The 27,587-nt window shown below is 41.2% G+C and overlaps 1 protein-coding gene across 2 annotated transcripts in view; it reads right to left on the bottom strand.

The window, feature by feature from the left end:
* Positions 1-27,587, bottom strand: part of PRKCH (protein kinase C eta) — a 362,213-nt gene that overhangs the window by 271,249 nt on the left and 63,377 nt on the right. For both annotated transcript variants that reach the window (XM_027971917.3, XM_027971916.3), the window contains exon 2: positions 16,665-16,728. In XM_027971917.3, the coding sequence (XP_027827718.2) occupies positions 16,665-16,728 (64 nt within the window). The remainder of the gene's footprint in view (positions 1-16,664; positions 16,729-27,587) is intronic.

Here is a 27,587-nt window from a genome sequence, read left to right as displayed (position 1 = left end):
CAAAGTACTGGCGTTTCAGCTTTAGCATCATTCCTTCCAAAGAAATCCCAGGGTTGATCTCCTTCAGAATGGACTGGTTGAAAGCCTGACTTATTTTCTTGATTAAAAAAAAAAATTACAAAAGAGAAAGAGTTCTCTCCCTACCCTTCCCCCTAAAACTCCCAAGAACATGAGACTCTGTCTGACCCCAAACCAGAAGTGGGAGTGCTTCTGGGGCCAGCTGGGATGCTGAACGGTGCGAGAGAGGAACCTTTATATTCTTCAGCAAAGGGAAAGTGTTTTCAGTTGACTCCAGCAAAGTGATCCTTCCCCTTAAAAAAACAATTAAGAGTGCCCCACGGCTACTACACACTGCCAAGAAGAAACACTGAACAAACACTCATCTGGGATTGCAGGCTGAGAGGTGGAGACATGGAGGTGTGAAGTCAGAGGAAGTAAGACAGCTGGGAGTGCTGGGGACAGGGGTGCCCTGGAGAACCCTGCTGGGCCTGAAGAGTTCAAGTTGAAACATTTCGAAAGCATTGCACTGTGCCACATACCAAACCAAACCCCTCTTAGTCCACGGGAAGTTCATGGTTCCTGGTTAGAGGCAGAGAGAGAGAGGACTGAACAGACACAGCTAGCATAGGGTGAATATCCTGCACATGAAACAGAACATCCGTAAGGCTGGACTTAGAGTGACCCTGGAGCATTCACAGAGGCACTATCAAGACCACAGTGATTAGAATATCCACTAAGTGCAACCCCTGAGGCAGAGGCATAGAACAAGACACTCATTGTGACTGGTAACAGGCACCCTTGAGCAGGACTATTCCTCTGCATCTTGGCTGAGTGTCCCACGGTATCCTGAAGGGCCAGCAGGAGGCATCAGTCCTACTGAGTCATCACTTGTTAATATGTTTAACAAAATCAATGGTTCCTTCTGACAGTTAAGTCCTGTCTTTGTCAATGAACCTCCCTAAAGTTCACTGTTGGAAGGACCCCTCCAGGTATTTTTAGGCACTCCTTTGGGTAGACTCTAAGCAACCATTAGGTGAGACAGTGATACCCAGACATGCAGTCACTTCTACACAATGATTTCTGAACACTACAGACTTTGTTGTTGTTTTCAGTGGCTCAGACATGTACGACTCTTTGCCACTCCATGGACTGCAGCATGCCAGCATTCTCTGACCTTCACCATCTCCTGGAGCCTGATCAAACTCAGGTCCATTGAGTCAGTGATGCCATCCAGACTTACTTCAGAGTTATTACACCTTTTCTAAGAAATAAGTTATTCATTTCATTCCACTGAGACACCCAAACTCATCAACTGAGTTTTATCAAAATCCCTGTAACAGTGAGATTAATATAGGTAAACTAAATGCTCAAAGCATAATCATCAAGGGAACACTTTTAAACTAGCCCCTTCTGACATTCCTACTTGCTTAAAACTATCCTAATTCTTGCTCACCATGCGAACAGCTGCTGTTTTCATTTTCTGAGTATCAGCTATATTCCATAATACAAGTTACACAATAAAAATCAGGCATGGGGTCAAAGTGAGATCTTGTAGTTGATACAAGTCTTGGAATTGGCTGACAACCTGCTCCAATCACAGCTACTGTGCTGTGTTTAGTTATTCAGTCATGTCCAACTCTTTGCAACCCCATAGACTGTAGCCCACCAGGCTTCTCTATTCATAGGATTCTCCAGACAAGAATACTGGAGTCGCTTGCCATGCCCTCCTCCAGGGGATCTTCCAGACCTAGGGACTGAATCCAGGTCTCCTGCACTGCAGGTGGATTCTTCTACTGTCTGAGACACCAGGGAAGCCCAATCACAGCTAAGCCCCTGACAAAGTAAATCTGTGTATCAGGTCTATCACCAACAAATAACAGATCAACACCAACGGAGCTATGCCCAGCCTTTGGAAAACTTGATGATACCTTCAAATATTTTTGCAAAATTAACCCTCCTCATGATAGTGCTGAGAAAGTCAGTGTAAAGTGGAAGATATCAAACCTTTGAATCAGAAAAGTACACACTGAGTTATTTAATCTGTTCTCGGTTCTAAGAATTAGCATACAGGTGCCACTGTAACACAAATATTGATAAATAAAAGATGAAAGACACTTTCATAATTCTTGTCATTTTTAAGGACAGAACACCAATCAAATCTTTTAAAACATATATATTATTTTTTAAATGTTGGCTTCTATTGTAACTGGAATCACTTTAAATCGCCTTTTCCTGATCCCAGCTACTCAAAGAGAAGGGGAAACACCTAGACGTTGTCTCAAAGCCAACATTCCCATCCTGATTTTAGACGCTCAATGCTGATTTGAGTCTCAGCATTAGCACCAAATTTAGACATATACATATATACTAAGCAGGCCCTTAGCCTCTGAGTCTCATTTTCTTCTCCCAAAGGTGCAAAAACTATAACCCGACCTGTTTATGTCACAGCATTTTAAAGGTTCTTTTTAAAAAAATGCATTTGGGGTTTTGTCAACTCTGAAAAGACTACAGCAAAGTAATACACTCTACTATGCAGTTTTTTTTTCCTGTGTTTTTTTTTTTTTTTCCAACCTGCAAACTTCCCAATCACCAAAATTTTCCATTAATCAAATTAGATATGATTTAAAGTACAACAGGGGCATTCAAACTTGGCCAACCATTAAAACCAGTCTAAGTGCTTATTAGCAATCTGTCTTCCTGGCCTCTTCCCAGGAGATTCTGATTCAGTCTTGGGCCTGAAAAAAAAAAACAACAAAAAACCTGCATTTTTCAAAATTCTCAAGTGATTTCATTGTTCTAGAACAGATCCTCCTCTCTTGCCATTTCACACTTTTTGAAGCCATATTTTCAGGACTTGGTAATTATCAATTGAAGGACTCAGATAATGGAAGTGTCCTTGTTTACACAAAATGTAGTAAGAATTAACCTTCAAAAAGTTATATACTAAGTCTCGTATGTGCCCAGACTGACCTTTAACCTATTTACTTCTCCAGATGTCACTCAGTTCAGTTCAGTTGCTCAGTCATGTCCAACTCTCTGTGACCCCATGAATTGCAGGACGCCAGGCCTTCCTGTCCATCACCAGCTCCCGGAGTTCACCCAAATTCACGTCCATTGAGTCAGCGATGGCATCCAGCCATCTCATCCTCTGTTGTCTCCTTCTCCTCCTGTCCCCAATCCCTCCCAGCATCAGAGTGTTTTCTAATGAGTCAACTCTTTACGTGAGGTGGCCAAAGTACTGGAGTTTCAGCTTTAGCATCATTCCTTCCAAAGAACACCCAGGACTGATCTCTTTTAGAATGGACTGGTTGGATGTCCTTGCAGTCCAAGGCATTCTCAAGAGTCTTCTCCAACACCATAGTTCAAAAGCATCAATTCTTCAGCGCTCAGCCTTCTTCACAGTCCAACTCTCACATCCATATATGATCACTGGAAAAAAACATAGTCTTGACTAGATGGAGCTTTGCTGGCAAAGGAATGTCTCTGCTTTTGAATACGCTATCTAGGTTGGTCATAACTTTTCTTCCAAGGAGTAAACGTCTTTTAATTTCATGGCTGCAATCACCATCTGCAGTGATTTTGGAGCCCAAAAATATAAAGTCTGACACTGTTTCCACTGTTTCCCCATCTATTTCCCATGAAGTGATGGGACCAGATGCCATGATCTTCATTTTCTGAATGTTGAGCTTTAAGCCAACTTTTTTACTCTCCTCTTTCACTTTCATCAACAGGCTTTTTAGTTCCTCTTCACTTTCTGCTATAAGGGTGGTGTCATCTGCATATCTGAGGTTATTGATATTTCTCCTGGCAATCTTGATTCCAGCTTGTGCTTCTTCCAGCCCAGCGTTTCTCATGATGTACTCTGCATAGAAGTTAAATAAGCAGGGTGACAATATACAGCCTTGACGTACTCTTTTTCCTATTTGGAACCAGTCTGTTGTTCCATGTCCAGTTCTAACTGTTGCTTCCTGACCTGTATATAGGTTTCTCAAGAGGCAGGTCAGGTGGTCTGGAATTCCCACCCCTTCCAGAATTTTCCACAGTTTATTGTGATCCACAAAGTCAAAGGCTTTGGCATCGTCAATAAAGCAGAAATAGATGTTTTTCTGGAACTCTCTTGCTTTTTCCATGATCCAGCGGATGTTGGCAATTTGATCTCTGGTTCCTCTGCCTTTTCTAAAACCAGTTTGAACATCTGGAAGTTCACAGTTCATGTATTGCTGAAGCCATGTCATTAGCATTTATTAAAACTCAACAAAAGTGAGTTTCCACCACATTCATGAACAGAAGATTCTAGCTGAACCTAAATTTTCTGACTGTGTTTTAGATAGGTCAGGTGTACAGTAAGAGTAATTTCCTAATAACCTATAGCTGGAATTGAATTATACCTAGTTATACTTAGCAGTGTATGGAATTGTTACATATTGCCAGATAGTACATTTGAATGCATATTAAACTATGCAACTGATCCTAATGTAGCTTAGAACAATAAGAAACCCTGATGGAATACACAGAACTCAGGATAGTCTTCATGATAAATTTAAAAGTTTTTGCTTAACAACTTACATTAAATCACTATAAATGGATGTAAATATGGTGCTCTACGGGCCCCTAGACAAAGAAGAAAGATTATGTTCAGCCAAATGGTAAGACAGCATCAAATATAGGTGAACTTCACTCAATTAACAAAGATGTGTTCCTGATGAGGGAAGTGACATTAACAGCATGCAGACTTTGTCAACAAGGATGCTAGCACCTCCTCTGAACTTCAGTGCTTGGTAACAACCCTCCCCTCTGCTAACACTCACTCACCCACCACACTCCCACCTTAGGGTTTTTTTGTATTTCCTGTCCCCTCTTCCCGTAACACAACCTCATGGTCCCTCCTTCCCTTCAGGTCGACAGCTCCAACACCAACCTAATTTGAACAGAACAGCACACACACAGTCCTCATCTCTGTCCCCTCATTCTGCCCTATTTTTTCCAGAGCATTTACCACTTGGCATATTATGTTAATTTGTCTAGTTGTTTGTGTCTCCACCCACACACCAAATTTTGACTTCTATAGGAATAAACCCAATGTCATCAGTAAGTACTGACCTACACACATGCACGCCTACATATATCACGTTATACATAAACACAGTGTGTGTCCAGAGAGAGTTCTCTTGATCCACTGGACCCAAGTGGTGACAGTTTAGAAGTACTACCCAATCCAGTATATTCTGTAACCCAAGTAAATTCACAGAGATAGCAACCGACTTTCTCCAAAACGTTAGAACTAAGTTACCACTTAAGAAAATCAAAGGCAATCTCTGACATACACAAAGAATATGTCTTCAATCCTAGACCACTAAGGCTCCCCTCGCCCACTCTCAACCTCACACAGAAGTCATCTAGTGCTGAACAGAAATTTCAAACACCAGGATGAAATCCTAATGCTGATGACAAGTTTCAGGGGAGAAGAAATTGGTCTTCCTGCCTCTTCACCTGCCCACTGACACAGGCGTTAGTTATTGGGGAAAAAACCTACTAAAAGGGATGTCAATGTAACTGGCCTGGCACACAGAACCTCTGCTGCCTTGTTCATTTGAAACAATAAGAGCAGAGAGCACTAGGGATGCTGGAAATGAAATTGAAGCACAATGAAACCAGACTCTGTAGCAATTAATTTTTCTATCAAAAAATTAAATCACTTGTTTTCTCCAGATCTCAGCTCCCCTGAGAGAATTCTGCATGAGTGTAATTCCAACTGGAAAAAATATATATTAAGCTTGAGAAAATGAAGATACTAGTCAGACTCTATGTTTTGCATGAATCTTGATTTCAGATGAACGTGCTGGTGGGTGAGTGTCACACAAGGTGAATCTGTGGATGCTTCCAACCATAGGTTTTTGAGCTATTTTTGTGGTTCAGCTTTTAGTGCTAACAGCTCTGACCACTTGCTCAGAAGTACTGCGACTGCCTTGTTCTGCTCAAATCAAGCAAAGGTTTAGCATCAAGCTGCCAATAGCAGCATCTCTAAAGTTAGAAACCACCATAGGTTTCTAGGTAGTTTGGGTGTCATTTCCTGACCTCCCTATTTTTATGAGAAAGGGCTTATAACAAAAACCCGCTACAGAAGTACACCACACAGTAAAAATAATTAGAGAAAAAGGATAACAGTTTCAAAAAAAATGACTGAATTTTTCTGTTGTGTATATCACCTAATTGTCACCTAATGTCAGTCCCAATAGAGCATACACAAAAGCTTGTCAGTTCCTTCTTCTTTAAATTATCACTAAAAGTGCTAGACTTCTGAAAGAAAGATTAAGGGGGAGATAACCTAGAAATTCTAGAGATAATTTGGCCTCAGGACCCTTTTCTAGTCTTAAAAATCAAGGGCTCAGTTTTGGTTTATGTGGGTTCTCTCTACTGTTATTTATCATGTTAGAAATTAAAATTGAGATTTAGAAAAATTTATTCATTTAAAACAATAACAAATTCATTGCATGTTAACAAATAACATTTTTATGAAAGATAACTATTTTTTAAAAAATTAAATGAGAAGAGTGGCATTGTTTTACAATTCTGCAAATCCCTTTAAAGTGTGACTCAGAGGCCAGTAGGATTCTTAGATCTGCTTCTGTATTCTATCTTCTATAACACTGTTTTAGATGAAGTATATGAACAAAATCTAGCCTCGTACAGACAGTAGTGGAAAAGAGAGTGTTTTAATAGCTTTTTCAGGTGCTTCTTTGAGTCTATACCAAAACTTGACAACTGGTAGTTTAAGAGTTAGTTGCAATGTAGAATCTATATAATCGATGAGATTTTTATACTGTTACACGAAATCAATTAGTCTGTCTTAAGCTTTCAATGGGTCCTTGACTCATGCATGGTTTTGTAACATTTTGTATCGGTCATTTTGAAAATACAGGTTTACTGAGTTATGCAGATCTTCTTCCAAATATTAACCTATTTTACAATATTTTTTTTAAAAGCCTCACAATTGTTAATAAACAACAAATTCATAAGAAAAGTCTTTTAAGTACTGTAAGCTGACAAGCTCATGTGGTGAGTATAAAATTTCTAAAATTCTACCCATGCCTTGCAGGGTCCAGTTTTATCACCAGCATCACACTCAGCTTTTTGCTTGGAAATAACAAGCTCGTTTCATTCATTTTTAAGAAAATACCTGACAAAATCCTATGTCTCTATAACTACAGTTTGTCATTTTTTCAAGTAAAAAATGGTGTCCCATGGGGTGAAAAAAGTAGATTAATTATTCAAGTGTTCCTTCTTGAGACACAACAGTATTGTAGTATGTAGCAGAGTGCCTTATGCATTGTTGTTGTTCAGTCCCTAAATTATGTCCGACTCTTTACAACCCCATGGACTGCAGCACACCAGGCTTCCCTGTCCTTCACTATCCCCAGAGTTTGCTCAAACTCAAGTCCATTGAGTCAGTGATGCTATAGAACCATCTCATCCTCTGCCACCCTCTTCTCCTTTGACTTCAATCTTTCTGAGCAACAGCATCTTTTCCAGTGATTCGGCTCTTCACATCAGGTGGCCAAAGTATTGGAGCTTTAGACTCAGGATCAATCCTTCCAATGAATAATCAGAGTTGAATATTCTGGAACTCCCAGAGATCTGCAGGACCACACTTTGGGAACCATTTAAAAGTTTATCATCAATAGTCAATGAAAGTAAGAGAAGTAGTCAGGATGAAGCCAACAATGGTTGAGACATAACTAGGCAAATATAGCTATCATATGCTAACTGAATTCATTTGACTTATAATTTTTCCAAGTTCTAGTTTAATGCTTTCATTAAGAGAACCTACTGATGATGATGGTAAAACTTAGCAAATCTCAAGCTCAGTCTTCCCAGAGTTCTCTGATCTATACCTGGTATTTAAGAAGGTGGTACCTTTCCCAGAATACTGTCAACCTTTATGTGTAAGAAGGGGGACTCCAAAGAAAGTCTTGCAAAAGAACATTATCCCAAAAGAAAACAAAACTCTGTGAAGGTTGGGATTATATCACCTATAGGACAGTTTTCATCCAAGGTAGAATAAAGAGAAAACATGGAAACACCTCCCCGATAGTTGATGGCCTAGAAAGATCTTGGACCTCAGCATCCCAGTCTGAGCTTGTGTCTGGGCTCCAGCACTCGTTACTCAGGAGACCACAGCAACTCAGCATCCCTGAGCTGGATTCACACTTGCATACTGAGGATTACATCAGCCTCAGGAGTTTGTTGTGAGGAGCAAATGAAATAATATGCATGATGGCATGAACATACAGAGGGCAACTATTAGGAGGGTAAGAGGCTATCTTGCTACTGGAAGAAAATGAAACAAGAGCTGCTATTGCTCCTTGCTCAGTTTCAGGCTGAGCACAGCATCTGGTCCTCAGAAGGAGCTCAATAAACGAGCCTGCTCTCATGGGAAAGAGGATCAGGTCAACCACAACATGGACAGTTTAGTTTCAATTCTTTAAAAAGATCATTTCTTTTTCCAGTTTTCCTTCTCTCCCCACTGCCTCAATGCCTCTTTGTTACCCTCCAGCCCTGTCTCCAACTCGGCAGTCATTTCCAATGGGAGCCACAGAACAGCCTGGACCACCAGGAGAACCAAAGTAGCCACTCGTCCTTCAGGTTGAATGTACAGAGAGAATACATATTTTTTGAAAAAGCTAACTTTAAAAAGATATATCAACAATATGTCGTCAGGCTTGAAACATGAGAAAGGAGTACTGAAAACTACCATCAGAGATGACTTTTTCCCCCTTTAAAAATAACACACAGAGAGTGTGAGAAACTGAGTTGCAGCCTTCAAGCAGTTAACACATGTTTTATCTGCCTCGGTGCACGCACCCATGATGATTTAGCAGAGAACATAATTACGTGTAGACAATTGGCACAGGAAATCTGAGCGAAAATGGTTCAAAAAGATCAGAATTTTACTCGATCTTACAGTGCACTCCCTTAGAAGAAAGAATACTTTTGGCAGATACCAAAATTCCGGCCCTTTCCATCCTTTCCCCAGGGGAAATGAGTATTAGCTCTAAGTAACATAATAAGAGTCTGAAAGAAGGGGAGCAATTCAAAGCTTCAGTGAAGCTTTCTCGATGAGCTTCAAATCCACAAATGACAAGTTCTTTGTCAGACTGTATTTTTGTTTATCTTTTAAGAAATCACTTTTTCCTCCAAAGTGGTACAGAATACTCTCAACTTTGCTTGGGGAACTTTGGGGGAAAGACACGTCCACAAGATTCGTCTACCATTGATTCTTTTGCTTTACATCATTCTTTAAGAAAACTATCTTAAAATGAAACTTTCTAAGGGCAAAATGTTATGCAATTGTTACTAGATGACTTACCTGTCATTCGTTATGAGAACTTTACAACAGAACGAAAGGATTTGTCTTACTCATTTCTTCCTACCTGCAGTTTTTGACTCACAGCTTAGTATTTATTTAGAATCTGTAAAAATATTTCTGAAGTACTCTAGTCATTTAAATTTTTAACTCTTCCTCTTCATCATACATAAAAATTGGGAATTAAGGATAAAATGTATACAGATAAAAAAACACCAGCTTTATTATAAATGAGAGTAGATTTCATGTGTTCAAAGTTAAAGCATCATTTGGCTGTTGCAGCGGCAACCCACATACCATTTTTTGTTTAGGAAATAGGTATTTTAAATGTGTAATTTTGATTTCTTATTAAGGAGAATTTCAAACACATGAAAAAGTAGTCAAACTTATAAACCTACATGTAACTGTCATCTAGCTTCAAGAGGCAACTTGTGGCCAATCTGGTTTTACCTGTACCCTCTCTCCCCTTCTCCCACCTCTGGAATATTCTGAAGTATACCTCAGAAATCATTTTATCAGTCAACACTTCAGTATGTATCTCTCACAGATGCTCTGTTTTAAACAACCAAAATGCCACAATCACAGCTATATAAGGTTAATAATTCCTTATTATGATGATGTATACAGTCATACATTTTCCCAGTTGTGTCTTGGGAGTTAGTTTTGCAATTCTTGCTTGATACGTTTCACATGTTGAAGGTGGTTAATATGTTTCTCATTTGTTATTTTGATTTTCTCTCCCTTTTTTCCTCCAATTTTTAATCTTTTGCTATTTTTGGTCTTTCCTTCTCTTTTCTTTTTCTCTTCCAATTTTTACGCAAAGGAACCAAGTCTCTTGTCTTATCAAATGTTTCCACATTTTGAATTTTGCTGATTGTACCTCATGGTGTCATTTTAAATGTGTCCCTATCCCCTATTTCCTCCACAGTGGTGGTTAGATGTGGAAGCCTGACCAGATCCAGGCTTGATTTTTTGGCAAGACTACTTCACAAATGGGATGGTGTACTCCCATGAGGAAACACATGTCATCTGGTTCTCACTCTGTGGGCCAATCATTGCAGTATGAGATACTCTGAATTCAAGCAAACTTCACTTACATAAACTACATTATCTTCAAATCTTACACTATATTTCTTAATAGCATTACAGTGCAGCAACATCTTTTTTGATTTGCTGAGGGGATATCACTATTTTAACAATTTCTTTTGTTGCTTCTCTTCCAATTATATAAGTGATGAGTTTAGTTCAATGCATTTTCATCAATACTTCAAACCTTTTTTTTTTTGGCCATTCCACTCTTCCAGGTAAGAACTAGCCCAGCATAGTGACCATCAAACAGAGCCATAGTGACAGCATCTAGAGGCTGCATTAAACGTCCAGGTTTCTTTCATCACTTTAATAAAATTTCAGCTCGATTAGGTGGCTGATCCAGTGGTGAGCTCCAGAAAGGTTTAGCCAGAGTGAAATAAATGACATAAGACAGTCCTTTCAAAACAATAAGTCAGTTCAACTGGGTCTTGGCAGCAGTGCTGAGGGGAATTCTATATCTGATCAAGAGTGATAACACCTTTCTTAATATGAACAATGGTGACGGGTTTTTGATCCAGTTGACAATGTTATGCCTTTCAGCTCTGTGACAGATCTCCATGAAGAGTTTTTCTTGCTCCATCTCAGTTTAATGTTGGGTTTTGAAGCAGGCTCATCCTCTCATCTCAGTATTAAACATAAATCTATACACAGCACACTTCATGATCAAATTGTGAAGCTACTGCTGTTAACACCAATTTATGCATAATTTTTTTTTCTAAAACTCTTTTATGTTCTGTCCTTTCTCCAAACTTCATTAGCAAACATTTTGATGTCAATTTGGAAGATGTTCTACCATCTGACAAAACAGTCCCTAACATGCAGTAAGCACTCAAATATTATTGAATAAGTAATAAATATACTAACAAAATGAGTGTTCATTAAGTAAACCTTCAACAGAGTTTGAGTAAGTTTCACAAATTATAATCTGTGAGCCAGATTCTTAATTGTTGGTGTTCCACAGAGTTCTGCTCTTAGTCAACCTTGGTTTTCTAAATCTTCTCAGTGGATCCCAGCCTCCAGACTGGCTCCCACTGGCAGCCAGAGCTATATCTCACACCTAGATCCCTTAACAAACTCTAGACTCTTATTGCTACTAAGCATCTCCTCTTGGGTTTCCCACAAGTGTCTCAAACTCCACCTGCTCAAAGCTGAATTCATCACTTTCTCCTGCTATGTTTCTAGTCTGGTGAATGCAAGACATCCTCTGAGCATCACCAGAGTCTCATCCTTCTTCATCCCTGACACCCCATGAGTTGCCAATTCCTGCTGGTTTCAAGACCTACATATTTCTCATAGCTGTCCCCCACTCTCCATTCATCCCCACAGATTCCACCTTAACTCCAGTTCTAGTAATCTCTCTCTCAGAAAACTTTAATTGTTTCTTCCTGGCTATCTATACCCGTCTCCTCTTATGATCCTAATAGCCCCCTGCCGCCAGCCTCATGTACCTATGGCTACCAAGTAAGATTTTCCCATTCCCTAAAACCCTTCACTGGCACCCCATCATGTCTGCGAGCCTAGAAGTAGTGTAACCATGCAGTTTATCCTCTAACCTGGGATCCTCATGAGACTGCAAGGTGATGCTATGAATGGTTTACACTGGTACTGCAGATAAACTCAGACTGTCCTGGGCAAACCTATGCATGCCTGTGGGCTCAGTTGCTCGTCTGTGTCTGACTCTTTTCGATCCCAGGGACTGTAGCCCGCCAGGCTCCTCTATCCATGGGATTTCCCAGGCAAGAATACTGAAGTGGGTTGCCATTTCCTTCTCCAGAGGAGCTTCCCAATTGAGGATTGAATCTACATCTCCTGCACTGGCAGGCAGACTCTTTACCTCTGAGCCATGTGCATGAGGCCCTCCTCCCAAGTCTCTGCGCACTTCCGGCCACACTCCCTCTCACTCAGCACCCCTCTCACTATGTTCAGTCTATGGAACTCTTCACTGTTCTCTCACCCCTATACCTGTGAACACGCTATCTGCCCCTCTTGAACCTTCTCCTCCACCAGCAATATTTCTATTGATTGTTCCACCATGCTCCTCCCCAGTGGAGCTTCCTCTAAAATCTCCTGGCTGATCTGATCACATGTTCCTGCCAGCCAGCACCATGGCTTGGACTTATTCCTGTGCTGGGCCCTGGGCCCCCACACTGTACACATAGGCTGCATCTGCCCACAGCAGACGAGCTCATTCCAGTGTCTGTATCTTGTTCATCTTTATATCCCCAGCATCTGTGATGAGATCACACGTCTGTACTCAGCAGGCATCGCTCATGTCATTTCTCATGTCATGTCTTATATTTAATAAAAACTCTTTTGCCTTAGCTGCAAATTCAGCACAATTATCGAAAGATGGAGAAGATGAGACAGGATGAAATAAGGACTAGTCAGCAGCTCCTAATGCCAGTCTGGTATATCACAGACCATACCTCCATTTAAGCAATTGCTTTTTAAAGGAGAGCCTTGGGATTATAGCATCTGTTAATGGCAGAACCCCTAGAGCAGGCCATGAAAGGGAAACAGGCATGGCAATAAGCCAACATCACATTAGAAACTGTCCACTAAATTCTCGAGGCTTCTAGTATAAAAGAAAAACTGAGGCTTCTAGTATAAAAGAAAATCAGTGTCGAAATAAAGTACACCTGCTGAGGATACATGGGTGCCTTGCAGGGGTGGGGAGAATGACAGGGCTCTTGCTGCCATGACAACAGGAACATGGAGATGTGCCTTCATAGAACACTCTACACTTTCCTACACCTTCCATCATCTGACCTTCAAAATAACCCTGTGAGATAGATCAGATGTACACTGAGGCTCAACCAAGATTTCTTTCTTTTTGAACTTCACTTTTATTTTATATTATAGTTGATTTATAATGTTGTGTTAGTTTCTGCTGCACAGCAAAGTGATTCAGTTATACATGTATCCTTTTTTCAGATTCTTTTCACATATAGGTTATTACAGGATATTGAGTAGAGTTCCCTATGTTATAGGTCCTTGTTATCTATTTTAAATATAGTAGTGTGTATACGTTAGTCCCAACCTCCTAATTTATCCTTCTTCCACCTTTGCTCTCCCCTTTGGTAACTATGAATTTATCTTCTGAATCTGTGATTCTGTTTCTGTTTTGTAAATAAGCTCATTTGTAGCATTTTTAAGATTTCACATATAAATAATATCATATGATATTTGTCTTTCTCTGCTTGATTTACTTTACTTAGTGTGATAATCTCTAGGTCCATCCATGTTGCAGCAAATGGCATCATTTCATTCTTTCATCAACCAACATTTCTTGAGCCTTGACAATCTCTCTGGGATCCCAGGCCAACGCCCCCTTCACAGCCTGAGCCACACCAGGCAAGCCTGACCTCACCCTGCTCCTTTATGTAAAGCCCTCCAGCACCCCAGGTGGGAACTAGAGCTCCAAATCTCCTACCAGCTGACCTGTCACCTGACAGCCAGACATGACCTAGGGTGGCTGACAGGAGAGAGGCCAAACCAGGGACATTCTCATAGAGCCAGGTCCATGTGCTGCCACAGCCGAGGCAGGAATGTGGGGGCTGGGGAGCTCCATTCCTTCCTTGAGTAACACACACAGAGACAGCCATCACATTCTCTGCATCTGACAAGGAAGCTGTGCCCTAAGGCTGCAGCAACGTGCCAGCTCAAGTTGAGCCCCAGCCTAGGAGCTCAACTGGCAAGATAAGGCTCCCACAGACAGAGAGATCAGCTCTGAGCTTCTAAAATACAGCCCACACAGTGATGCTACAGATCCTGGAACTTGAACATCAAAAATCTCCTTCTCATCAGTAAAACAGCCCTTTTAACATCATTTAAAAATACACAGGCACACCTAAGAGGGGTAGAATGCTAAGATATCAATCACTATCACTGCAGTATGAATTAGCCCATGAATCCCCTGTCTTCCTTATTAGCAAGTGTTCCTGGAGAGAGGAGATCACTGAGCATCTTTCTGGAGTAAGAGACACTTGAAGACAGAGAACAGGAAGGACTAACTTAAAGGGGAGGTGGAATTACCCAAGATGAACTTGGCCTGCCTCGCCATTTTACCCAGGGTCACCTCTGAAAGGAGTATTATTGCAATGGCCTAGTAAGAACTCACCCCAAGTAACATTTGACATTCTTTTTATCACTATAACTAATAAATTAATACTATGAGAACATTGAGGACTATTCCAGCACCATTGTTATGATGTTTCTAGTGTACAATTAAGGAAGATAGAAATGTAATAAAATTTATTCTTAGAGAGACAGCATAACTCTAAAAAGAGATGTCATGTAACAACAACAGCACCATCAGACCTGCTCTAACACACATGGCCTTACTCCTCTGGCCCCTTGCAACTTACTGCAGCATATTCGGGTAGTTCAGCATATTCAGAATCTTATCCACTCCTCATTCATGCCTCTACACTCACTGCTGGGTTTGTCTATACCATGGTTGTACCCACCTTCCATGTGCTGTAAGAATGTTCTCTCAGCAATGTTCTGTAATATTACATTATATTTTATTTGACTGAGTTATGAACAGATTCATTTTTTCTCATGAATCGTATCTGTTCAAAATGCCAAGCAAAACCAAAAGACTTGTGAGCAGGCAGAAGACCCCTAAACTATAATCTGGACAGTTTTTTCATGTTCAAGTAACCCAAGTTTCTGCTAATTTCAATATCAGAGCAAAAGGATAAGATGCAACAACTGAGACAAGTTGAAAAATACTAACCTTAAGATAATTTGCCCATATGAAGGAGAAGGGTTGAATGAGATAAGAGAAAATCATTTCTCAAAGGTGTCACCAATTTGCAAAATGCCAACACCAAACAGACAAACCATAAAGCCACACCTCTACAGAACTTTGCAAGGATTTTAGTAATGGCAGAATAGCTTGCAAAAGACTTACCTTGCCAACAAAAACAATTAAATATTTAGAGATGTATTCTAAAACAATTAATTGGAAACACTGGAAAGCCACTAGAAAAGGGACAGAAATTGCAAGGAATTTGATATGCAAATTAATACCACAAGTTATCATTCCATAGCCACCAGCATGTCTAAAATTAAACAGAATTACCACATCAAATGTTGGTGAGGACATGGAGTAATTAGAACTCTCATACATTGCTGGCGGGAATATAAGAATACAACCACTTTGGAAAATCATGTGAGTTTCTTATAAAGTTAAACATATATCTACTGTGTTATTCAGTAATTCCACTGCTAGGCATTTACCCAAGAGAAATCAAGGTGTAATTTATGTACAAGAATATTTATGGAAGCATTCTTCATAATAACCCCCAATAGGGAAAACTCCAAAATGTCCATCAGGACAAGAATGAGCAAACAAAATTGTGCTACATTTATAGAATGGAATATTCACCAATAAAAAAGAATGGAATACTAATATACACAATGACATGCATAGATCTCACAGAAATTATGCTGAGCAAAATAAATCAGACACAGAAGAGAACATGTTATATAGTTCCATTTATATGAACTTCCAGAATAGACAAAACTAAACTACAGTGAAAACACAAAGCAAAATATTGCATTTCCTATCTCTGGCAGCAGGGGATTACCTAGGAAAGGACACAGGGAACTTTCAGAAGGATGGAAATGTTATGTCTTGGATTGCAGTGCTAGTTACATGGTTGTATGCATTTGTCAAAATAAAATTCTTCACTTCTGATCTATTCAATTCACTGTATATAAACTTTACCTCAATTAAAAATAAAGGAAAGTGGGAGGTGAGGGTAGTGTCAGGGGAAGAGGAAAAGAATCACTCGAAGGACAGGATGAGATAAAGATTATAAAGAAAAGAATATGATCTTTCAATTTTTAAGACATTAAGAGGCAAACTAAAGGTTTGGCCCAAAGCCAAAAATTTAAGTACAGTTTAATAGACATGAATCAAAAAAGGCAAGAACTTCTTGAACTAAGAAGATGATGAATAAAAAACAAAACACAAGATTGCCAAAATTAGCAAATATATTTGCTCTGGCAACCAAAACCAATAGACCATTAGGCAATAAAATACCAACCAGCCTAATTTAAACAGTTAATTTTTTAAAGTATCTTTTTTTAAAGTATCTTTTATAAAATATTCTTTTTATCATTTCTATGATAGAAATTCCTATTGAGTATGAACTCAATAGTACACAAATACCAGAAACCACCCCAAATTCATTCTTACCTTCAGTGAAACTCCCTGTTAGAGTTATTACGACAAACACTTTGCCTTCTGGCTCCAGATCCACCTAGAAAGAGAGGGAAAAATATGTTATATTCTAATTTTGAAGTATTCTTTTGGTGGATCTCAAAAAATTCCTTACAGAGAGGCCTCAAGGTGCAAATCACAGCCACAGATCAGATCTAAGTCTTTCACTGAACAGAAGGTGGGCAGGAAACAAGCAACAGTGAAAGAAGTTGTGAAGGATGAAAAACAGATCTGAACGAAACTATCTTTGCAATGCTTCCCCTCTCCTGAAATTTTTCCTCTTCCATTTTGGCTCTTTGAGATATTGATAAGCATTCATACACAAGGTCACCATTTCTGAAACATCCCTAACTGATGGGCAGCATTTGTAAGAACAGTATTTTGCTACACCACGCGGCATGTATATAGGGTAGAGAAATAATGGCAACACAAAAGGCTATGAACCAATGTGGTATGGCCAGCGGCACACCTGTAGTTTGGGGAAGTATTAAGCTTGACTGAAAGAGTGCTGCCTCTGTCTATCCCACTTCCACTTGAGTGCAATTCATCTTCAGGAAGCACCAGGAGAGGCAGTGCATGTGCTCTGCATTCCCTACTCTCAACCGTTCACAGAATACCAAGGTTCCTTTCTGTTCTCACCTATGAGCTGAGAAAACAAGATGGACAACCTGCCAATGAGGCAGCTGGATGTCTTCTCACAGATCCCATCTTCTGAAAACATGCCCGTCTCCCAAAAGCCTTCACCCAGCATGGCCCCGGGGTGAAGGGGCATGTGCCCTCCATGTCTGCCCGGACCACGTGGGCCCAGGTAAGGCAGGCTCTGCCCTCTTCACGCCAACCTTGAACTACCCATGAACACCTCTAAGCCATGGATTCTGATACATAAATTTACACAAATACATAAATTTACAATATTTTAATTGTAATTAAATACATAAATTTACAATTGTCCTTAAATGTTTGTTGGCCAAGCCCAAATGAACTTCTTGGCCAACCCAATAAAGACCTCATCAAGTTTAGCCCAGAACTTCAGTCCTGCCTTTGTTCTGAAGACAGAAAGGTCTGGAGAAGTTGACTATAGAATATTAAATTTAAATGAGCTGCAAATCATCTGGTACAGTGTTCAAACTAGACCAGAACGTGGACTCCAGTCTGATCGGCACAGTGGCTCTGGGCAAGGTCTTAACCATCCCCTGTTTCACTGCTCACAACTCCAAGTCCATGATATCATTACTCAGCATTTCTGACATTGCTCCCATGAGACAACCTCAAAGAACTTTGACAGTGCTATTCACTGCCTGTACTATACCAACACGTGACCCATACTGAAGGGAAAAAAATGCATTGACCATACGCTAGCTCACTGCCACCTGTCTTTAAACACCACACCCTGCTTTTACCTTTTCAAAAGTACTGACAAACAGTACAAAACTGTTCTGTACTGACTCAGAAAGCTTCATCTACGTAAGAGCTGATTCTCATAAACTCTGCCTTTCTCTGCCTTCAGTCTACTACAATGTGGTTACCGCATTGCAATTCACCCCAGTGTTCAAACCAGCTTCTTGCATCACGACTACTGCTAACTTAACAATATCCCCTTAACTACCTTAACCCCACTTGTGAACCCTTATAGAACAGCTCTGAAAATAGAACTCTCTGGAGAGATGACTAAACAGGATGTCAGTCTCTAATTGTCTCCATTCTCTGCCTTGACTTGTTTCAAGTCAAAAATATTTTTAAAAGCCACTCCCTCATCTTCAATATAAAATCCTGTCAGAGCCACACACATGCACACACACTGACCTCACATCATCAACTGCTGCTGGCACAGGAGCTGCTGCCAGGCCCCAGGCAGACAGACTGCCAGGCCACCTCTGTGACACAACATGTGAACTCCCTCCAACACTGCCTGATGGCCTACAAAGAAGGTCCCTCCACCCCATGGGTCAGGAGCTGCTCTGACAGAAAGCAGGAGACTCCAGCATGGAGAACCAGGAGCTCTCACAGTGCAACAGGTTTGAGCCTCAATTTTGACCCAAGTCACCCTTGTGGTGGAAAAGCCAGACTCAAATACCATCTGTAAACCAAGTTCATCTAAGACCTCTGAACTTAGAACAAGAATTTACCTACTGCAGGTCGAGACTCATAAGTGAGACATGAAAATCATGTGATGAGTTTCATATAACAGATATTTTTAAATGGAACAGAAAACATGAACAAACCAAATATGAAGGAAAAGTACTATGTCAGGAAAATTGTTTGCAGTTCTGTATGCATAATTAAGGGCATACTGGGCTTTATGAAAAAAATGTATTCCTTACTGTGTTACAGAGAAACAGTTTGACAATGTGGCCTTAGAGGTTAACTGCTACATCTACACAGTGCAATGGCTTGGCATCTATTCATGGTGGTTGTTCAGACACTGTCAGTGACAGCCAACTGATACCTCTGCAGCTGACCTCTTTCATTCCTGTCCCCCAGGGTAATCGTTCTCTGTGACCAATAGCTTCCATTGGTGGAAATGCAGTGACCAATAGCTTGCATTCACCAACCCTAGTTTTGTGCCCTATAGCTGTAGTGCATATTTTAGCTCTAGGCAGAATATCCATGCCTGCTTCTGGCAACAGCACTTCAGCTTTGAGAACCACCCTGCCCTCACATTAGTCCATGGCTCAGCTGCAATTCTATCCCTGCTTCAGAGTGGACATGTGACCCAAGTTTGCCAAGCAGAGCACTGAACTCCCTCAGTCACAATGACTGGCCTGAAACTGACATATGCCCTATATTGCCATCTGAGTACTTGCTACTCCCTACCCTTAGTCACTGGTACAGCTTTGCACAACAGAATGCAAATAGGTTCAATCAGGAATCCTGAATCTATAAGGAGCAATACAATCTCACTCCAGCTGAACTTCAATCTGGAAGGACAGAAACTTGGGACTGTCTGGCACCATTTGGTGACACTGGGCTGCAGAATGAAGCCAATAAAGAAGGGAGAACTGAAAAAGAAAGGGACCAGGTCTTGATGTCATTCAAAGCCTCAGATCGAGCCCTGCTTTATCTTCTGGATCTCTCAGTTATTTGAGCCCATACATTCTTTTTCCTTTGGCCAGTTTGAGTAAGGTGTTTTGTTTTTTTTTTTTTAATCATTTGCACACAAAAAGGCTTATCCAAATTGGCAGCCTAAGAGAATAAGTCATATTTTTAATAAAGTCAATTATCACCTCCACTGTACACCGTCTAACACCTATGCCATCCCCTACAATCTGTTTCCCTGTCTTCCCAGCATTGAAACAGCTCCTGTAACCCATGTGCGCACCTGATGGTCAGATCCAAAGATGTGTCTGTCTTTCCCTCATCTGACTTCTCTGCAGTATCTGATGTTCTGGCCAGCTTCCTCTTTCATGAATCTCTCTATAAACCCTGCAGCTCCTAAGTCCTCTTTTCCTCCCATAGGAATATTCAGACTCATGATTTCAAAATCTACCTGAGAATATTTTGGAGTAGGAGAAAACACAAACACATCAGAATCTCCAAAAGGGTATGGTCACTTACCTAAGTCTCAAGCACAGACTTTACTTCCAACCTATCTATGCACCTTTTCTGAAAGTCTCCATCTCTACGTCTCATTGAGACAATCCCTTTAATTCAACATGTCCAGAGTGCAAAGTCTTATCTTGTACCCACTAACTGACTCCCCCCATTCCTGATTCCACGTTTTCCCAGCAGCCCACATTTGTCACCATGTGCATGTAATCCTACCACATAACTCCAAGTCCACTTTCTGAGAATCTTCTCAGCCCACCCCTTCCTCTCCATCCTCCCGCTCTGCCTCACCTAGCCTCTTGCAGAACCAGCGTCCTAGCTGGTTTCTGTCTCCAGACTCATTGTCCTCCAACTGTTACCACTGACATTTCAAAAGTGAAAGTCTGACTTTCTAACTTAAAACCCTTCTATGTGTCCTCTCTCTTCTCTGATAACAGCCAAACTCCTCAGCAGGGCACACAACCCTGCATGCTGTGTCCTCACCACCCCAAACACGCACAACCCATATCTCAGCCTCTTTCAATTACCTGTAGACTCTGCGGGGAGGCATGTTATTTCATTTATAAGCTGAGAGATCAACAAAACGGATTCTGGGTCAGACAGTATAATGGAGAATGTGGTCAAAATGGTGGAAAATACCCATTACTTGTCTGAAGCTTATTGCCTAGTGATTTGGGGCATGCGGCCTTTTTATCTAGAAAATCCTTCTCTTTGTAAACTGTCAAACTCCTATTTGTCCATCGAGAGTCAACTCAAAACTCATTTTTTTACAGGAAGACCTTCTGAGACCACTTTTGTTTTAGTTATTTATTTTTATTATTACTTTTTAAGGATGGCTTTATTACCTTGCCAGGCAAAGAGGGGCTCATCAGGCTTTTTTTACAAGGGAGTGGGATTGATTTATTTATGGCTGTGCTGAGTCTTCTCTGCTGCTCACAGGCTTCTCATTGAGGTAGCTTTTCATTACAGAGCATGGGCTCTAGAGCACCTGGGCTCAGGTGCTGTGGTGCAAAGGCTGAGCCGCTCTGCGCCATATGGGATCTTCCCTGACCAGGGATAGAACCAGTGTTCCCTGCATTGTAAGGCAGATTCTTAACCACTAGACCACCAAGTAAGTCTCAAGATCTCTTTTAGACAAGCGGACAACTCCACACCATTACAGAGACCATTGTTGGAACCCACTTATTGTTATAGTCTTTATGCCCTGGTCACTTAGGACACTGCCTTGCACATAAGAGGACTGAAATGGTTTTGTGAGTAAATTAACAAACCAACAAGGATATTCCAAATAGTTTCACATAGGACATGGTTTTCTCCTCCTTTACCATTCTGATAAGTTTCCTCCAGATAAGTTCCAATTTCTCCACACCCCCATGAAAGAGTGAACATCAGCCCACAGGTGCAACCAAACCTTACCAGGATAAAGCAAGGTTATCACAACCTTGATGTCAACACTGACAGTGCCCTTTAGTGATGCAGCTACAGACTTCATGAACACTTTAGAGAAGATCCAGTGACCCAACCTGAGTTTGTTATCAACTAAAACCTTTGCATCTTTTCTACCTGCTGTAAGGCTCGGCTTTCCACATCCTAAACAGTGATTAGGCCCCAAATCCTAAGCTTTGTATTTTTCTACAGAATTTCAGCTCGCTTCTGTGGGTCCCAAGGCTCACTGAATCCCAAATCCAGTCATTCAGTCTCTCGGCTCGTCAGCTTCATGGCCTTCCAAACCAGGGCCTGGGTTACCGTGTCATCATCTATGGCACTTACAGAATGTACACTATAACAGGGCTGAGGCCAGAGTGCCCAGGAGGCCCCACTTTCAAAGTCAGACCTTGAGCATTCTTTCTGCAACAGTCATTCAGGGAGAAGAGAATAAACTAAGCCCTCTTTCCTATAGACCACTTCTATTAGTGAGGAGGGCAACTCCGAAGTCCTTGTTGAAATTCAGAAAGCAATGGCCTTCAAAATGTGGCATTCTTATGAACCCATATAGGATATTCCTATACACAATACTGAACTTCAACTCACACACTGTAACTTATACAGAAATTAACTCAAAATGGATTACAGAGCTAAATATAATGCCTAAAACTTTAATACTTCAAGAAAAATACATCAGAGAAAATCTTTGGGACCTTGGGTTAGGCAAATATTTCTTAGATATAAGACCAAAGTGCAACCCATTAAAAAACAAAATGATAATCTGGACTTCATGTAAATGAAAATGTCTGCTCTTTGAAAGATACTTTCAAGAGAATGAAAGACAAGCTACAGATCAGGAGAAAATATATGTAACTTTTTCTCATAAAGAACTCGCTTAACTCTGTTTTAAAACAACAACAACAAAAACTCCAATTTCTAAAAAATGAGCTTCATCACCAAAGAGGACATATATAAAGATGGCAAATAGGTACATAAAGACAAGATCAACATAATCAGTTATTCAGTTCAGTCGCTCAGTCGTGTCCGACTCTTTGCGACCCCATGAATCACAGCACACCAGGCCTCCTTGTCCATCACCATCTCCCAGAGTTCACTCAGAGTCACACCCATCAAGTTGGTGATGCCATCCAGCCATCTCATCCTCTGTCGTCCCCTTTTCCTCCTGCCCCCAATCCCTCCCAGCATCAGAGTCAACTTTTCCAATGAGTCAACACTTTGCATGAGGTGGCCAAAGTACTGGAGTTTCAGCTTTAGCATCATTCCTTCCAAAGAACATCCAGGGCTGATCTCCTTTAGAATGGACTGGTTGGATCTCCTTGCAGTCCAAGGGACTCTCAAGAGTCTTCTCCAACACCACAGTTCAGAAGCATCAATTCTTTGGCACTCAGCCTTCTTCACAGTCCAACTCTCACATCCATACATGACCACAGGAAAAACCATAGCCTTGACTAGATGGACCTTAGTCGGCAAAGTAATGTCTCTGCTTTTGAATATGCTATCTAGGTTGGTCATAACTTTTCTTCCAAGGAGTCATTAGAGAAATGTAAATTAAAACCAAAATGCAAAAACAATGCATACCTATTAGGAGGTTTAACATTAAAAAGTCTGACGATACTAAATGGAAGAATGTGGAACAACTGGAATTCTCATATGCTGTTGATGGGATTGTAAAATGGTACCATCACTTTGGAACCAGTTTGATATTTTCTTAAAAGTTATACATACATCTCCCATTTGATCCAGTCATTTGACTTGTATTTAGGGAAGAATAATGCAAGCATATATTCAAAGATATGTATGCAAATGTTCACAAGGGCTTTTAAAAAAATACAATATAGCCATACAATGGAATGTGTATTAGTCGCTCAGTTGTGTCTGACTCTTTGCAACCCCATGGATTACAGCCTGCCAGGTTCCTCTGTCCATGGAATTCTCTAGGCAAGAATACTGAAGTGGGTAGCCATTCCCTTCTCCAGGGGATCCTCCCGACCCAGGGATTGAACCTGGGTCTCCAGCACTGCATGCAGATTCTTTACCACTGAGCCACCCAGGAAGCCCCAAGAATAAAAAGAATAATCTATTGATATATGCAGCAAAATGTAAGAATAGTAAACGAAAGAAGCCAAACACAAAAGAGAATATTCTGCCTAGAAAAAGCAAGACAACATATAGTTTTACATGGCTATAAACATATACCTTCTATATTGGCAGAAAACATATCTGTGGTTGCCTGGGGATGGATAAGGGAAATAGAACAAGTGGTAGAAAGTGATTAAAAGTGCAGGAGAGCATCAAGGCTATTAAATGGAGAAAGAATACTCTTTTTAACAAATGGTGCTGTGACAACTGTATTCCACATGCAAAAGAATAAAGTGAACCCCTACCTCACACCATATGTAAATATAAAATCAAGATGGATCACAGACCTAAAACTAAGAGTTATAGCTGTAAAACTCTTAGAAGAAAACAGGAATAAATTTTCCTGACTTTGGGTTAGGCAATGGTTTCTTAGGTATGACAGCAAAATTACAAGTGACAAGAAAATGACAGACTGGACTGCACCAAAATTTACAACATCTATGGTATAAAAACAAACAAAACAAGTGCCTACATCTCACGGCCCAAATGCTCTTCCCAAAGTGCCACTCTCATCAACTTTCCTCCATCCAAGCCTCCAGAGGCTTCCCAGTACCTCCAGAAGAAAACTCATTCTGCTTCACCGGGCTTTCCAGGGCACCGTGATCTCCCCTCTGTATCCCCACTAATTAACCCAAACCTCTTCAAATTTCCGTTCTTTAAACCTGCTCTGCTGGTCAGGTCTGTCTCCTCACTGTGGTGCAGCCACACCTGTGCTTGTGCTGCTGTCTCGGCTTAGAGAGCCATTCTCTCTTCATCTATCCACTCATCCCAACCTCGGCTGGATGACTCCTAGAGTCAGGATCATTGCCAGGTGCTCAGGACTTCCCAGAGAAGTTCCCTGGGGCTGAGGGTGATAGGTGCAGCTGAGTGTACCTGGCAAAGATGATTTAGCTACAGAAGTCGGAGGAAGAAACTGTTGCCAGGAAGATCCTGACATGCGCATTGGTCCCTCCAGTCTCAAAATTCCTTTCTCGATTATTATCTTAGTATTTACCAATGCCCTTGAACAATTAGATAAAATTTCACACTTACATCTCATCACTTGCAGTTATGTCTATAAGCTCCATTCCCAAGGGAGCTGACAATTTTTTTTTTTTTAATTCTCCGAAGGACCTAGCAGAGTTCCTTGAACTCAACAAATGACTGCTGATTTGGTCTAGTGAGCCAAATTGGGAGGTCATCTGACCAATTCAATTTCATCACCTATAAAATAGGAATGACAGTATTTTACCCTACAATAAATACTCTGTGACAGTACTTCATAAAATACAAAAGCACTTCAAGATGGCTCCAAGGCAAACCAGCAGCATATGGACTACACAGGCCCACTGCTTAGGGATCATATTCGGATTGCTTGACGTGCCCCCATACTGCCAGCCCCTCTCTCTCCTCCCCCACCACACATCTTGAGCCAGTGTTTCTTTTGGCATCACTCTGCAGAAGCTGAGCGAATCACCTACATCCCGAACCTGGTCTTCTTGCCCATGAAACAAGACAATTGTTTAACAACCTTTCAAGCTCTAATGTTCCATGATTCTAAACAGGCTTGGATAAAAGCCTGCACACAGGACTCAACGGAAACACTCATTTAATTAACTGGTAATAATTTACAACCATTTCCCTTCACAGAAGGCATTAGAATTGATCACAGGCAGGAAACTTCTGGCTACTTGATATTCATCTGAGCATAGGATAAGCAAAAGGCTCTAGCATATTAAAAAAAAAAAAAAGAAAACAACAACACCAACCCTTTATTGGGCAGAGGTAGAAGGTTCACCAGGAGAAGGCAATGGCACCCCACTCCAGTATCCTTGCCTGGAAAATCCCATGGACAGAGGAGCCTGGTGGGCTGCAGTCTGTGGGGTCATGAAGAGTCAGACACGACTGAGCGACTTCACTTTCACTTTTCACTTTCATGCATTGGAGAAGGAAATGGCAACCCACTCCAGTGTTCTTGCCTGGAGAATCCTGGGGATGGGGGGAGCCTGGTGGGCTGCCGTCTATGGGGTCGCACAGAGTCGGACACGACTGAAGCGACTTAGCAGCAGCAGAAGGTTCACCTAAACTCTATGGTGAATTGACATCTTCAGCTAGACATATGTGATACACCTAGATTCTTGGCTAGGTAAATCCTTTCTATAACTTTTCTAGGTCTTACTCTAGGGATAAGTAACCAAAGAACCTCAAAACATGATAAAGCATTTCACAATTCTCTTCCAGCTACAACCATCAGACTTAAAAATGAGAGCTCAAATTCTTGGAGGGAAAAAATTCTTTACAGAATTGTACCAATAATCAATAATTAGGTATGCAGCTGTGTTTGTTAGCAATAGAAATAGCAGTTACTGTGACATGAACTCATCAGCGTGCAGGGGCCCTGCCAGGTACCTGACCTACACTATTTCTCAGCTTCCCCCTACCCTCCTGTGAGGTAAGTAATTCCACCGCCAGAGTACAGACAGGAAAATGGAGGCTCAGTGATGTTATGGAATTGTCCAAGGTCACCCAGCAATGAAGGCCAAGCCAAGATCCAAACTCAGGGAAGCTCCTGCCCCAGCTCCACACCAGCCTCCCTGGTGTGCCTGCCTCTGCCTGCGGGTTGCTGCAGGTTTACCTGATGCCTTCTGTTCACTGAACCAGCCTGTCTGGGCTTTGCGGCATGTTAGGTCAATCACATCACCCATCTCCCTGGGAACTCAGGCTGGACTTGTGCCCTCAGCACCTGAGGGCACTCCTTGCCAAATGCCAAGCTTCAGTGTTCCAGCCTCCCTTCCTCGCTGCCAAGACCAGTGGGAGTGGCACCAGCCTGATGGTGTCACCTGATGGCTCTCCACAGGGCACGTGGCAGGAGCCATGGAGTGTGGCTAGTCTGTGCTGGGGCCGGCAAAATGCAGCGAGTGGCTCAGGTCCCATTAGTCAGCTGCCTGGAGGACCTGAGTCAGGGTCATGTGCTGCACATACACAGCACATTGTCTTGTCATGGGAAGGAGTTTAAAGGAAAAGTGGGTAAATAAGGCAAATCCTATGTCCCTGCTGACTTTCTACTTTCACAATCAGACAAGGTTTGCAAGTTGAAAGCGCATTAAAAAGCACCACAGATTAAAAATGAGAATGGATACAAGTATATGCATGGCTGAATCCCTTCGCTCTTCACCTGAAACTATCACAACATGGTTAATCAGCTATATTCCAATACAAAATGTGCTTGGTATTTAAAAGAAAAAAAGAAATGGCATCATGGGTTGATCCACCTGTCCAGCTACAGGGGAAAAAAAAAAATGAGACGATAAGGTGAAATTTATCAAATCTGACTATAGTTTAAAGTGAAGGAAAATACCATCATTTGTCAGTGACTAAATCCTCATCTTGCTAAGCCCGGACACTGCGAATAGTTGAAGAGGATGGTAGGGAAAGAGCCCTTGGCTGTGACCACAGCTCCCGTGGCAGATCATCTGGCTTCCACACCTAGACACTAAAGGTTGACTAAGCTTTAAGCCCTTTTCATATCTGAGATTCTACAATTCCAAGCCAGAAACAAGTTTTGAACTCCATGGAGGAAGTAAAGACAACACAAGAGTCTGTCTCTCAAATGCATGTTTAAGCTTCATGATAATTCTTAATTACTAATGTTGAGCCCCATCGCCAGCTCAACACACCCAATCACTATAAATTTAAATTTAGAATTATTTCAACTCAGAGCCCATTACCCCTATGTCCTAGTGTAAAATGTGTATCTCCTGGCAAAACTGGAGCTCTTTTGCATTAAAA

This window comes from Ovis aries, chromosome 7, assembly GCF_016772045.2.
Source record: "Ovis aries strain OAR_USU_Benz2616 breed Rambouillet chromosome 7, ARS-UI_Ramb_v3.0, whole genome shotgun sequence".
NCBI classification, from domain to species: domain Eukaryota; kingdom Metazoa; phylum Chordata; class Mammalia; order Artiodactyla; family Bovidae; genus Ovis; species Ovis aries.
This window is presented reverse-complemented; position numbering and strand designations above follow the sequence as displayed.